This window comes from Halichoerus grypus, chromosome 6, assembly GCF_964656455.1.
Source record: "Halichoerus grypus chromosome 6, mHalGry1.hap1.1, whole genome shotgun sequence".
Taxonomy (NCBI): Eukaryota; Metazoa; Chordata; class Mammalia; order Carnivora; family Phocidae; genus Halichoerus; species Halichoerus grypus.
This window is the reverse complement of record NC_135717.1, coordinates 128,345,074-128,358,725: the sequence shown is the minus strand read 5'-3', so window position 1 is coordinate 128,358,725 and position 13,652 is coordinate 128,345,074. Positions and strand designations below refer to the sequence as shown.

At 44.4% G+C, this 13,652-nt stretch overlaps 1 protein-coding gene across 1 annotated transcript in view; it reads right to left on the bottom strand.

Moving 5' to 3' along the window:
* Nucleotides 1–13,286, bottom strand: part of RASSF3 (Ras association domain family member 3) — a 67,198-nt gene extending 53,912 nt beyond the window's left edge. The window contains exon 1 of the mRNA XM_078076224.1: nt 13,017–13,286. Coding sequence (XP_077932350.1) covers nt 13,017–13,127 — 111 coding nt within the window. The 5' untranslated portion in view covers nt 13,128–13,286. The remainder of the gene's footprint in view (nt 1–13,016) is intronic.
* Nucleotides 13,287–13,652: the final 366 nt, after the last annotated feature.

Sequence of the window (13,652 nt, the reverse complement as noted above, 5' to 3'; positions counted from 1 at the left end):
GCCTTTCTCTCTCGCTCTCTCATGAATAAATAAATAAAATCTTTAAAAAAAAAAAAAAAAAAAACTGCACAGTCGGGGCGCCTGGGTGACTCAGTCGGTTAAGTGTCTGCCGTCCTGGGATCGAGCCCCGCATCGGGCTCCCTGCTCAGCGGGAAGCCTGCTTCTCCCTCTCCCACTCCCCCTACTTGTGTTCCCTCTCTCGCTGTCTCTCTCCCTGTCAAATAAATGAATCTTAAAAAAATAAAAAATGGAAAAAAACTGCACAGTCATAAATAAATAATAAAACTGCACAGAACTACCTCCAGCGAGAATGAATTTTAAAGCTGACTTGCTGACACTGGTGCTACATTTGCCTTTTTGTTTTTGTTCGTTTTTTTAAAGATTTTATTTATTTATTTGACAGAGAGAGACACAGCGAGAGAGGGAACACAAGCGGGAGGAGTGGGAGAAGCAGGCTTCCCGCGGAGCAGGGAGCCCGATGTGGGACTCGATCCCAGGACCCTGGGATCATGACCTGAGCCGAAGGCAGAGGCTTAACGACTGAAGCCACCCAGGCGCTCCTACGTTTGCCTTTCTGAAAGGTAGTACTTTCCCCTGGAAGAGCTCCCTCCAATCCTCCACACCAACTGGCAGGAATAATTATGCTTTGGGTACAGTTCATAGGACATAGAGGACGCATTTCCTCTAACAGAGCCCACAGGACCCCAGCTCACACAGCAGCAGCCCCACCACCACAGTCCTTCCCACCGACTGCACCGCGTGGCCAGCGCCGGTCAGCAGAGAAAGCAATCTGCAAACTTCAGAGAGATCTGAAAGGGCAGTAAACTCCCTGCAAAGGAAAACTGGCAAGAAAAAGCGACCCACAAGCCTGTCTAAACAAACAGAAACAGACCTTAAATGGACAAAAGTACTATTATTGTTTCTTTAAACCACCTACATAATATTTACATTCTCCCATAGCTGGGAAATGACGGACTCCAGTCAAATATCCCTGAATTCACCTCTGCGATGCCATTAAAACCTGAAATCTGCTGAAGGTCTAAACCAATAAAACTTCTGCTGGTTTAAGTTCTCTTCTCCAAGTTCCACTGAAAATAGAGTCCAAAGAAATCAACTGCATTTTAAGTCCTTTGGAAAGCTCCACAAACTGTACAACACTGTGGAATGCTAAACTTCATTTTAGTACTGGTATTTTTTTCCTCCTATGTGATGCATACAACTATTTTGTTTTCTATTTTCATACAAGTTTTTCAATTTTTGGTTTGCTGTTTGAGAACTGTGATCAGATACACATAAATTTCTATGACTTCACTGGCAAAAGAATGAGAAGGATTCCTCGAAACAAGTATTTATAGGAAATTTTCAGAGTAAACTTGTTTGTCTAAGAACGAGGATTAAGGAAGAGGTTCATGATCTATCTAAGGTCAGAAATAATTCCTTACATCTCTTTAAAAGATTCACTTAATTAAAATATTCTGAACAAGAAAAAAATTAAATGAGGGCAACCCAGGATTATAATAATCAGATTATAAAAGATTAAGCAAAAATGTTCAACACAGGCAAGACTTAAAGTATCGATGCCAGACTCTATCTAATTGCAATGTTTCAACAAAAGACAATAAGCTTATAATAAGTAAATAGTATAAAACTCTTTCTCCGTAGGTAGGGTTTTTAGTCATTTGTCCTACAATCCTTTTTTTTAAGATTTTATTTATTTCTTTGACAGAAAGAGAAAGAGCGTGCACAAGCAGGGGGAGTGGCAGGCAGAGGGAGAAGCAGGCCTCCCGCTGAGCAGGGACGTGGGACTCGATCCCAGGACCCCCAGGACCCCGGGATCATGACCTGAGCCGAAGGCAGTCACTTAACCAACTGAGCCACCCAGGCGCCCCTACAATCCTTTTTTCAATACCTGGTCTAATTATAAAACTTAGGTTCTGACTTCTACCAGGGTGGTTGGAAAATTGGCACTAAATTTATTGAAATTCAACGATAAACAGGCACTTTCAGTCATTTTTTTTTTTTAACATGGTTAGTAAAAGACACATCATCCAGCTCCCACCCTCTGTATTCCATAGTGTATTCAGAGGACACTGATGCTTTCTTAGTAATGCCTTTCCTGTCATAATTATAGGAGTAAAGTGGGGTGTTTTTTTTTTTTTGCTCCAAGTTTCAGTGATGTCAGCCTGAACACACTCTAAAGTATTTCAAAATGCCAGAATATGTAATGTCCCTTTGGAACAAACAGAGTAAGTCAAAAATAACCTGAAGTTTAGCTGACCGCAAAAAAAAGGGGAACCTACCCAGCTAAATATGCACAGGACTCAAGAACAGGCTCTCTGGAGATTTCCTGCCTACCTCGCAAATGGTCAAAGGCCATGAACAATGCTCACACCAAGAGGAAGATCCACTTAGAAGTACAGAAAAATATTAAATTTACTGTTTAAAGGAATGCAACTAAATAACAATGAGGTGCCTTTACAAAGTTTTTCCTCTATTTTTTCTTTTACGTAAACTTAGGCCCAAAGTGAGGCTTGAACTTACAAACCAAGATCAAGAGTGGCATGCTCTACTGACTGAGCCAGCCAGGGGCCCCAGTTTTCCCTCTATTTCAATGACTACACCCAGCGGAGCTAGGGGCACAATGAAACTAGTTAAAAATACAGCCTTCAATTAATGATATAAGAAGTATAACTAAGGGGATAACTAAGAGGTATAAAATGGCCATACCATCATTGCTAAGCAAAATTCCATTTTGTACATCTATCCTAGAAAGTTAATCCATAATGGAAAAGGTTTCTTGCTCAAAATGTTCACTACATTGTTATGTTTGGTAGCCAAAAAAAAAAAAAAAATCAGAAACATTCCAGTTTTCCAATACTTGGAAAATAATGCCTATTCAGTAAAATACAAGGGAGACATGAAAATGATAGCTGTGCTAGCTGAAATCATTCAGCAAGAGCTCGTTAATTCTAAGTTTAAATAGCAAGATTCAAATTTGTCAGGTCAGAATTCCTTAAAAAAATTAAAAATGTAATTACCATATGGTTCAGCAATGCCGCTTGTGGGTATATACATGAAAGAACTGAAAGCAGGGTCTCTACGAGGTATCTGTAGACCCATGTTCACTGCAGCATCACTCACAATAGCCAGGAGGTGGTAGCCCCCAAATACCCACCGACTGATGAATGGATAAGCAAAATGTGGTATATGCATACGACGGAATAGTCCATCAAAGGAAGGAAATGCTAACAAATGCTACAGCACAGGTGAACCTTAAGGACACTGCGCTAAGTGAAATAAGCCAGTCACACAAAGACAAATACCAATACTACATGATTTCACTTATATGAGATATACAGTCAAATGCATAGAAACAGAAAATAGAATGCTGACTGCCAAGAGTATGTGGGGGGGAGGGCGTGCATGCAGTTTAATGGAGACAGTTTCAGTTTCCAAGATGAAAAAGTTCTGGCAACTGGAGACACAACAATGAAAAGATACTTAACACTACTGAACACTTAAAAATGGTTTATGTGAACAAAACTGTATCGATGGCAAATTTTAGGTGTATTTTACAATTTTTTTAAATGGGATTTTTTAAAAAATCAGTATGATTGTATGTATGTAAAAAGACAAATGAGGGGCACCTGGCTGGCTCAGTCCATACAGCATGAAACGCCTAACTCGGGGTCATGAGTTCTAGCCCCACATTGGGGGTAGAAATTACTTTAAAAAAGGAAAAATGGACAAATGACAAAACTAGGAAACAATTCTGAAAAATAGTATTTGGATTAGGAAAGTAAGATAATGGACCATTTTCCTCCAAACTATATGATGCGATTTTTATAGTACTCTTATTATCAAAAAAAAAAAAAACTTCAAAAACATATTGCTCCCGCTACCCATAAAACCTTAATATCCTTCCAGTAAAAATGACATGTTTATGAAAAATTACTTTTTTTTAGGACATACAAAACAAAGATGGGAGCCAAATTCTGGACTAAGATCTTGTTCTTCACATGGATGAGAAATGATCTATACAGACTACAAACTAAAATTTTTTTAAAGATTGTATTTAAGAGAGAGAGCAAGCGAGCAAAGGAGAGTGAGCAAGGGGGGAAAGGGGAGAGGGGCAGTGGCAGAGGGAAAAGGAGACTCCCTGTTGAACAGGGAGACCGATGGGGGGGGCTCGATCCCAAGACCCCAAGACCCCTGGATCATGACCTGAGCCGAAGGCAGACACTTAACCGACTGAGCCACCCAGGCGCCCCTAAATTTTTTTGAAGATTTTATTTTTAAGTAATCTCTATACCCAATATGGGGCTCAAACCTACCACCCAGAGGATCAAGAGTCACATGCTCCCCTGACAGAGGCAACCAGGCGCCCTGAGACTACCAACTAAACCTAAGAGCAGGTTTCTGTTTTCTTCACCGAAACCCTAGCACCAGTCTAGCACATTGTGAACATTCCGTAAACACCGGAATGAATTTAGAAAACTACCTTACAATCTTAACACACACAAACACTGTCTAACCCACATTAACTTCATGAAAAACACTTTGCGGATTGCATTCTAAACCTCTTAAATCCAGATCTTCTCAATCTATTCTTCTAGCCTCCAATTCCCAAATTCATCCTTCTTCCTCCTCCAATTATCTCACTTTGTTTAGCATCTGGAGAAAAAAAAAAAAACTGAGTGCTGCAATATATAATTAGTAAATTATTCTTAGCTGACTGAATCATGTAGCAGCAGTTAGCAATTACAGTCCATAAAATGTGTATTACTCTTGCTGTTTTAATACTCTATGAAATAATGAACCCCATTCTCTGTAAACTTAGGGCAGAGTTGCAGTTTAAAATGCCATTAAGACAGTTTTATCCTCTCAGCTCATAGGTCAGAAAAAAGGGAAGTTCCCCACACACAAGTTTCATAACCTCAAAATGCTGGTACGCATGACCCATGATAGGCTGAAAAACTAATCCCAACAGTAAAAACCAAGTTCCCCTTCACGAAGAAAATCTCCCCAGGACGCCTGGCTGGCAACCCATCCATCCATCTGCAGCCACTAGACGATGGAGATGGAAACCCCTGGCAAGAGGTAGCAGCTCTGCTTTAGCAAACAGCATTGTCCAGCAGAAAACAGAACATGAGCCACATACATAGTTCTAAATCTTCCAGTAGCCATGGTAAAAAAAAACAGGTAAAAATTATTTAACTCAGCATATCCCAAATATCATCATTTCAACATGAAGCAATATTAAACAATCACTCTGATATATTTTATATTCTCTTTCCTTTGTCCTGGAAATCCAGTGCGTATTTCACCTACAGCACCTCTCAATTCAGGCCAGCCACATTTCAAGTGCTCAAACCACATGTGGCCAGTAGCTACCATACTGGACAGTCCAGTTTTAGAATAATGGTCACTTCTAGGGGCGCCGGAGTGGCACAGTCGGTCAAGCATCCGACTCAGTTTCAGCTCAGGTCATGTTATCATGGGTCATGAGATCAATTCACATCCTCAGCAGGGAGTCTGCTTGAAGATTCTCTCCCTCTGCCCCTCCCCCCACTTGTAAGTGCACTCTCTCTCTCTCTCTCTAAAATAAATAAATCTAGAATGATGGTCTCTTCTATTCGTAACATTTTTACATGCATATCACATTTTAATCATTGTTTATGGGCTTGGACATCCCTCCTACTGCATCTCTGGCCCTCTCTATTAAAAAAAAAAAAAAATTAACAAGTAAACAAAAACCATTTGACTAGCCACTGATAGCCAAACCAGAACTATTAAGAAAAACCTGGAAAACTAACCTCATTAGAAAGAATGGTTAAACTCTGGTTAGTGGTATTAATATTAACTGTTTAATGCATCTCATTATCCTTGAGGATGATGAGGTTTCTGTGGAACACGATCATCTAGAGTTTCTGGACAGATGTCAACAGGAAAATGGGACTTGTTTTACAGGGATACACCTCAGTAAACTTTCCATCTAAACAGATGTATAGCTTTACCACACTCCACACAACAGAGGTGGTTCCCTGAAAAACTGTCAACACATACGAGCTTCCTTTGCACTAAAGGAGCAAGCTCTTTAAAGAAAAATTAGAGAGATGTTCTATTTGGTAAGCTTTTAAAAAATATTATTAAACGGAGGTGCCTGGCTGGCTCAGTCGGTGGAGCATGCGACTCTTGATCTCAGGATTTTGAGTTCGAGCCCCATGTTGGGTGTAGAGATTACTTAAAAATAAAATCTTTTAAAAAAAATAAATAAAAAGAGGGGCACCTGGGTGGCTCAGCGGTTAAGCGTCTGCCTTCGGCTCAGGTCACGATCCCAGGGTCCTGGGATCGAGCCCCGCATTGGGCCCCCTGCTCAGCCAGGAGCCTGCTTCTCCCTCTCCTGCTCCCCCTGCTTGTGTTCCCTCTCTAGCTGTCTCTCTCTCTGTGTCAAATAAATAAAATCTTTAAAAAAAAAAAAAAAAAGAAACAAAACAAAGTAGGCACCCCTCCCCTCTCAAAACCCTCTGCTCTCCAGGCACCTGGGTGGCTCAGTCAGTTAAGTGTCTGCCTTTGGCTCAGGTCAAGATATCAGAGTCCTGGGATCGAGCCCCTCATCAGGCTCCTTGCTCAGAGGGGAGCTTCTCCCTCTCCCTCTGCCCCTCCCCTCTGCACGAGCACAGCCACATTCTCTAATAAATAAATAAATAAAAGCTTTAAAAAAAACCTCTGCTCTTTCCCTTCATAGCAAAAATAAACTGTTTATAAAATAAATTCAATAAATTATTGAATACATGAAAGAAAGGCTCTCTTAAAATAATGGGGAAATATATGAAGTGAATTATACCTAGTAATAACACTTATTACTAATATATATATATTTTTTAAAGATTTTATTTATTTGACAGACACAGCGAGAGAGGGAACACAGCAGGGAGAGTGGGAGAGGGAGAAGCAGGCTTCCCGCAGAGCAGGGAGCCTGATGCGGGGCTCGATCCCAGGACCCTGGGATCACGACCTGAGCCGAAGGCAGATGCTCAACGGCTGAGCCCCCCAGGCGCCCCACTAATATCTATTTTTAAATGACTAATGTCTAAGATACCGTGGAGGCTTATGGTCTAATTGGGAGAGGGGGAAGAATTGTGTATATTTGTGTCTAAAGGAACACTCCCAGTACCCAGTACTTCGACTTCCATCCAAATTCAGTAGGCTTTCATTCCTTCGAGCACCTACTAAGAATGGAGCATTTCTTTTATGTGCTCCATGAACATGGCAGTCTTTGTCCTCGTTAAACTAAACATAACATATTATAATTTTTGCTAGGAAAGGAAAGAACAGAGGGCTTTAAGAGGGGAGGGGTACCAACTTCAGACTGGTGGTTCAGGAAGACTTCTCTGAGGAGACAGGTAAGTTAACACGCGAAGGAGAATGGAGGGCAGCAATCCCAGGCCAAGATTCTACGATGGCGAATCATGGATCTTGAAAGGAAGTGAGGCTAGTATGACTACAGTCCTCATCACATGTGGTTATTTAAAAGTTGTATCAGAGAGTGAACAAGAAGCAGGGCCTTGTCACATTGCTAATGCTTGCTTAGAACTAAACCTCTTCCTGGGCACTGTACAGAGGTCTTCAATGAGACAAGGATACAAACAGGCCAATTTAGCAAACAGCAGCTCCTTCGCATGCATCTATCCCCTATCCTGCTCCGTCATCTCACCATTACTTCTGAACACCTCCCCCCCTTTCCAGATAATGGCCTTGAGCCAAATCAGAAGTGAAAAGCAAGCCACAAACCAGGAACTTTATCAAAAGACAGCTACTTATGGGGGGGGAGGGGGAGGCAAGAGCTGATGCTCAGGGCTAAGAGTTGGGGACCACGCCACATTAGAAAGCATTTGGTCTGCTTCGTTTTTTTTTTTTCTCCCAGAAAATGAATGTTTACAGTATGACATGCACTGACTGCCAAAGGAAGTCTAAAAAGAATAAGCACATTATTGGATATTTTTAGCTTTTCTTTTCATAAATGTTTTGTGTCACTGCTTTCCAAATAATTCCAAATCTTGCAAGTCAGCCAGAAGAAGAAACGGGATATAGAATGTATTATTCATATAAGAGGTGACTAATTTTCTCTTGAAATTGAGGGAAGGGAATGTGTCTTTGTGAGTTCTGCTCACACAAACACAAAATTCCAATGGATTAATACGTACTGTGTAAAAACAGAATTTATCAGACATGGAGATGAAATGTGCAAATCACCGTGCACCGTGCACCGTGCAAAAGGACTGGTGGGAATGTTTGTATTCGACAATATAGGGATCAAAAATGAGTGTAAGAGTTAGTACAGTCAAAATACCTTTGAGGTTGTAAACCATTATTCTTTTACCCCCAGTGATTTATTGCCAAAGCTTCTAATGGACACATGAATAAAACAGTGCAACTCATTACTGTTGATTCTAGCAGCAAGACACAGAACCAAACAGCAAGTCAGAAAAATATTTAAATTATAATAAGGAAAGTACCCACAGGGCGAACTTGAGACCTGTTATGTGGAGTCGCACAGGCTTGCCTTAATAAACAATTCTTCAACATAACCTTTTTAGAAATGTGAGTGGCTCAGAGACAATTTTAAGTTTAAGACTTCTTGACTATTCAGGGCACCTGGGTGGCTCAATCAGTTAAGCATCTGCCTTCAGTCTGGGTTATGATTCAGGGTTCTGGGACGGAGCTCCCTGATCAGTGGGGAATCTGCTTCTTCCTCTACCACCAACCCCCACCCCCAGCGTGCGTGTGTGCATGTGTGCGTGCGTCTGTGTGTGTGTGTGTGTTCGCTCATGCGCTCGCTCTCACTTGCTCGCTCACTCTCAAGTGACTAAATAAAATCTTTAAAAAAAAAAACTTCTTGACTATTCTACTGCTAAAGCAAAGAGAGTGTCTCATTTCCTTATTTCTATTAACTAGACAAGGCTCAGAAAGAAAAGTGATTACCTTAGCTATGGAGTAAGTTACGTTCCAATAGATTATATTAATAATTTTAGTCCATTTCTACTCTTGGAAGTCTGAATGTGTAGAAAAAGAGAATTATGAATTACAGAACTGCCCACATTCTCAGTTCTGCATGAAACAACAGTGGATCCACAAGCATGAGTTATGAACACTATAATGAACATATATGCGGAATAGGGGGTCGACATTTTAAGAAAATCCTAAATTATAGATGTCCATTATCTGCAAAGAGAAAATCAAATTTTAAAATTTGGGGGAGGGGGGTACCCGCCTCGGTGGCTCGGTTTATTAAGCGTCTGACTCTTGATTTCAGGTCAGGTCATTATGTCAGGGTTGTGAGATGAGTCCCGAGTGGCCTCCCCTCTGGGCGTGGAGCCTGCTTAAGATTCTTTCTCTCTCTGGGCGCCTGGGTGGCTCAGTTGTTAAGCGTCTGCCTTCGGCTAAGGTCTTGATCCTGGGATCGAGTCCCACATCGGGCTCCCTGATTGGCAGGAAGCCTGCTTCTCCCCCTCTCACTCCCCCTGCTTGTGTTCCTGCTCTCGCTATCTCTGTCAAATAAATAAAAATAAAATCTTAAAAAAAAAAATTCTCTCTCCCTCTTTGCAGCCCCCCCCCGCACACACAGGTGCATGTGCTCTCTTTCTCTCTCAAAAAAAAAAAAATTGGGGGGGTGGCTGAGAATTAACCAAAAGGAAAGTATGTGGGCCCTTTGGGGAATCACTTAACAAGGCCTTACCTTTCATTAAGTTAATTTTCCAGGGGGTTATTGGGACAATCATAAGATAGGGTACATTTGAAAAACCTGTAATGAGCCAATTATTAGCAAATGAGGAAAGCATTCATTCATACAACTAATATTCACTGAGCAATCACTGTGTTTCCGGTACCAATGGACGCCCCAGGGATACAGCTATAAACATGACAACCAAACTGCCACAAAAAAGGCCTCCTCTCATTCCTGTTTCTAACCTCCAGACAGGTTTTTAAGCCTTTTCTTCTTCTTTTTACTTTTTAAGAGTGTACCAACATAAGAAAAGGGTAACATTTTCCTTATAACCGAAAGATTTTTGTTTTTGTTGGAGACCGAAAGAAGTTGGGCTATGTTCTTTGCCTGGCAACAGAAGAAAAGAAATTCCTCATCCCCCTCCCCCTTTTTCTCCATCCTGCATTTACCACAAACATCTTGCTCTCTCTAGGTGTTTTTCAGGAGTCCTAGAAACTGAATTTTCCTGGCTTTTTCACCAGGTGGTTCAGCACCAAAAAAATTAAAACTTACAAATTAAAAAAATTTTAAAAATTTACTATTAGCAATAATAGATCCTTATGGCAACATCTCTCTTTCCACCTTTCTAGAGAAAGGATAAATTTCACTTTTATGCTTTGTTAGAAATGCTTATCTTAATCTTATAATCACCAGCATAATAAAATGGAAAACGCAGGACCCCTGGCTGGTTCTTGATCTCGGGGTCATGACTTCAAGCCCTATTGGGAGTAGAGATTGCTTAAAATAATAATAAAAAGAAAATAAATAAAATGAAAAAGGCTTACCTATTATCTAACCTTAGGTAAAAGAAATGTTCTATACTTAGAATGCCTTGCTTTATATTTGTGAGTTTTACTTCTTTCACTCACAAATCCCATCAGGAATTTAACACACTCATTCAGTCAATTTAACCAAAATGCCCACAAAAATTCAGTTTCAAACACTTTTGCCACCTGGCAAGTAAGTCCCATAACTCAGCACCTTGCATGTGTTATCGTTAGGAGGGGAAACACACAGGCAATAAAGCTTCAGAATATACAGAACAAGCCCTTCAAGCAAAGAACTAGGTCTTACTGTCCTGATTTTCAGCACAATACTCCAAAATACATATTAATGTTAAACTAATTCTAAAAGCTAAGTAAGTTACATTATGTAATATATATGCTAGATTAATGAACGGAAACACTGTATGTCTAAACGCAGAAAAAAGAGAAATTTTTATTTTTTAAAGCACTAAAACATTCTCCCACAATTCTAACTGGATATTCTGGCCCTTGTGAAGGAGCATCACATACCGAGAGAATCTGAGAACCAGCAAGTTTTCTGGAGAAGAGCCACCTCTGGAATCAACTTCAAACGAGCACAACCACCTCTGTCAAGTTCTAGTCAAATGGTGACAGCAGCGTAAGTGGCAGGAGAAAATACAAAGTAGAGGAAAGAAAGACAGGAGAGGCCAAGAGAGAAGAACCAAGTGAGAGAAGCACAAGGAAAAGCAATTCTTCCCTAACCGACAGAGAGGAAGAATATTTCTGCCTTCCAAACCTCAGAGCAAACTCATGCCATTAGAATACACTCTACCGAAAATAAAGGATCAGTTGCTATGAACTGAATGTCTGTGGACCCCCACTCCAAAACTGATATGAGGAAGCCCTAAATGCGAAAGGATTTGGAGGTGGGACCTGTGGGAGGTAATGAGGCCATGAAGGTGGCCCCGACGATGGGATCAATTTCTTTACAAAAAGAAGAAAATTAGCCCTTTCTCCATGGGAGGTCACTGCAAGGAGTCAGCGGTCTCCCAGCCAAGGGGTCCTCGCCAAAACCCAAGCAACCAGCCAGGCACCGAGATCCACCTCCAGCCTCCAGAACTATGAGAAATATTTGTGTTTAAGTCACCTAGTCTATAGTATTTGTCACAGCAGCCTGAGCTAAGCCATCGCTCAAAATGACTAGTAAAGAGCACAGCCCTAAGCCTTCGAAACAATAAAGAGGACAGACTACCGCCCCAGAACTTCACTCAGGATTACCTGCTACTGAATAAGGGCACTTGACTTCACTCTTGCCCTTCACCATCCCCTCTCCCCCTCCTTCTGGTTTGGGATTAAGAGGCTGCAAAGACTAGAACTTCCGAATCATAAAAAGAAATTTGACCTCAGAAAGTGGTTAAGTAAACTTAAAAGGTCTGGCGAGGAAACCCTGACACATTACTCCGTCCTCGCCCCTCCCATAACTCATCATCCGGCCCTGAACGATTTTCCTTGCCTCCAGTCTCCAGGACGAAGTCTAATAGCAATGGTCCGGGGAGCGCCTTTTGTTGAAGAGCAACAAATTTGTTCCATTACAGCCTCACTAATCTGATGTGAGCACGGCTGGGTTGGCAGGGCTTCCTGGTGTGGCTCCCCGGGCCAGGAGGCCGCGGGTTCACGCGCGGGACTGAGAAGTCCACCCCAAGTGGCCCGCTTCGGGAAAGCCTTCCAGGGAAATACAGTCCGGGTCGGCGAAACCGGCCCAAGTTCCCTTCCCATCTTTTCCCAAGTCATACTTCCCACGGCATGCTTCCTCCAAAAAAGGAAGAAACCGGCCTAAGGCTCAGCTCTAGCCTGCTGGTATTTACCTAGCACCGGAACTTGTTTGCAAAACATTGAAGGCACTCATAAACTTGACTTTGCAAGAAACGCACAACCTTGACTCCCGCAACCAAGGTCTAGGGAGCGCCTACTGTCGTCCCCACCCCCACCACCAAGGTGCTGGACCCGGAAGGTAGTGGAGGCCAGGTCGCCAACGCCACCCCTGGCTATTACCACGGCCCCCAAGCCACTCGGGGGCTCACTGCCCACTGAACCGACTCCCAGTGGAGGCTGGAGCCAGGACCCCGACCACCGACTGCCCGGACGCAGAGGAAACGCCGGGAGTGGCCGGGGACGCCTCCACGCTCTCAGAAGTGCTGTCCCGCAGCCCGCCGCCCGAAGCAGGGCCGCAGAGGCCATCTGGCGCGGAAGGCAGGAGCGGGCCCTCGGTCTCCCGCCCTTCCACCTCCTTACCTCGCGCCGGCTGCCCCCGCGCACGCCCGCACGCCCACGTGCACGACCTCCAGGCACGACCCCGGGATCCCAAAAGGCAGAAGCCCCTTCTCGGCCGCCCCCCCTCCTCCTTCCCCGCGGGCATGCCCGGCGCGCCCCACTGATACACGTGGAATCGGGGATCCCGGGAGCTATGGGCGCCGGCTGCGGCGCCCGCCGCGCGTGCCACTCACTTGCTGGCCGGCGCGGGGCTTGCCCTGGGGCGCTCTCCTGAAAAAGGAGGTCCTGGCGGTGAAGAAGAAGTCCTCGGCGTCCTCCTCCAGGCTGCTGTAGCCGCTGCTCATGCTGCTGGTTCCGTCGCGCGTGGGCCGCCTCCCCGGGGCGCAGGCGGCCAAGCAGGGGGTGCCGCGCCCGCCCGCCCCGCGAGGTTCCCGGCGCGGGGCCCCGAGCCGTCGGCGGGCCGTCCTGCTGCAGCTGCGGCCGCCGCTCACTCCGGCCCTCCCGGCCCCTCCCGCCTCCTCCCCGCCGGCCTCCGGGCGCGGCTTTAGCCTCCGAGCGCCTCGCGACCCCGCCTCCCGGGGCCCCGCCCTCCCCCGTGTGCCCCTCCCCGGGAGGCTGGGAGCTGTGCCCACGAGGTCCGGGCACTCCCCGCGCGGCCGCAGGTGGGGGTGGTGCGGGCCGGCCCTCCCAGCCTGCTCTTTCCCAGCAGTGTCTGTGCAACCCAGAACGCCCACTGCGACCGCGGCGTCTGGCTGGGCTGTGCCCCGGGTCGCTTCCCCAGCCTCCCGGAAACTGCCAAGTCCTCTCTGATCCGGCTACCCGCCCCCCCACTCCGCTAGCTCGGGTTTTGGGGAGGACCGGAGCAGACC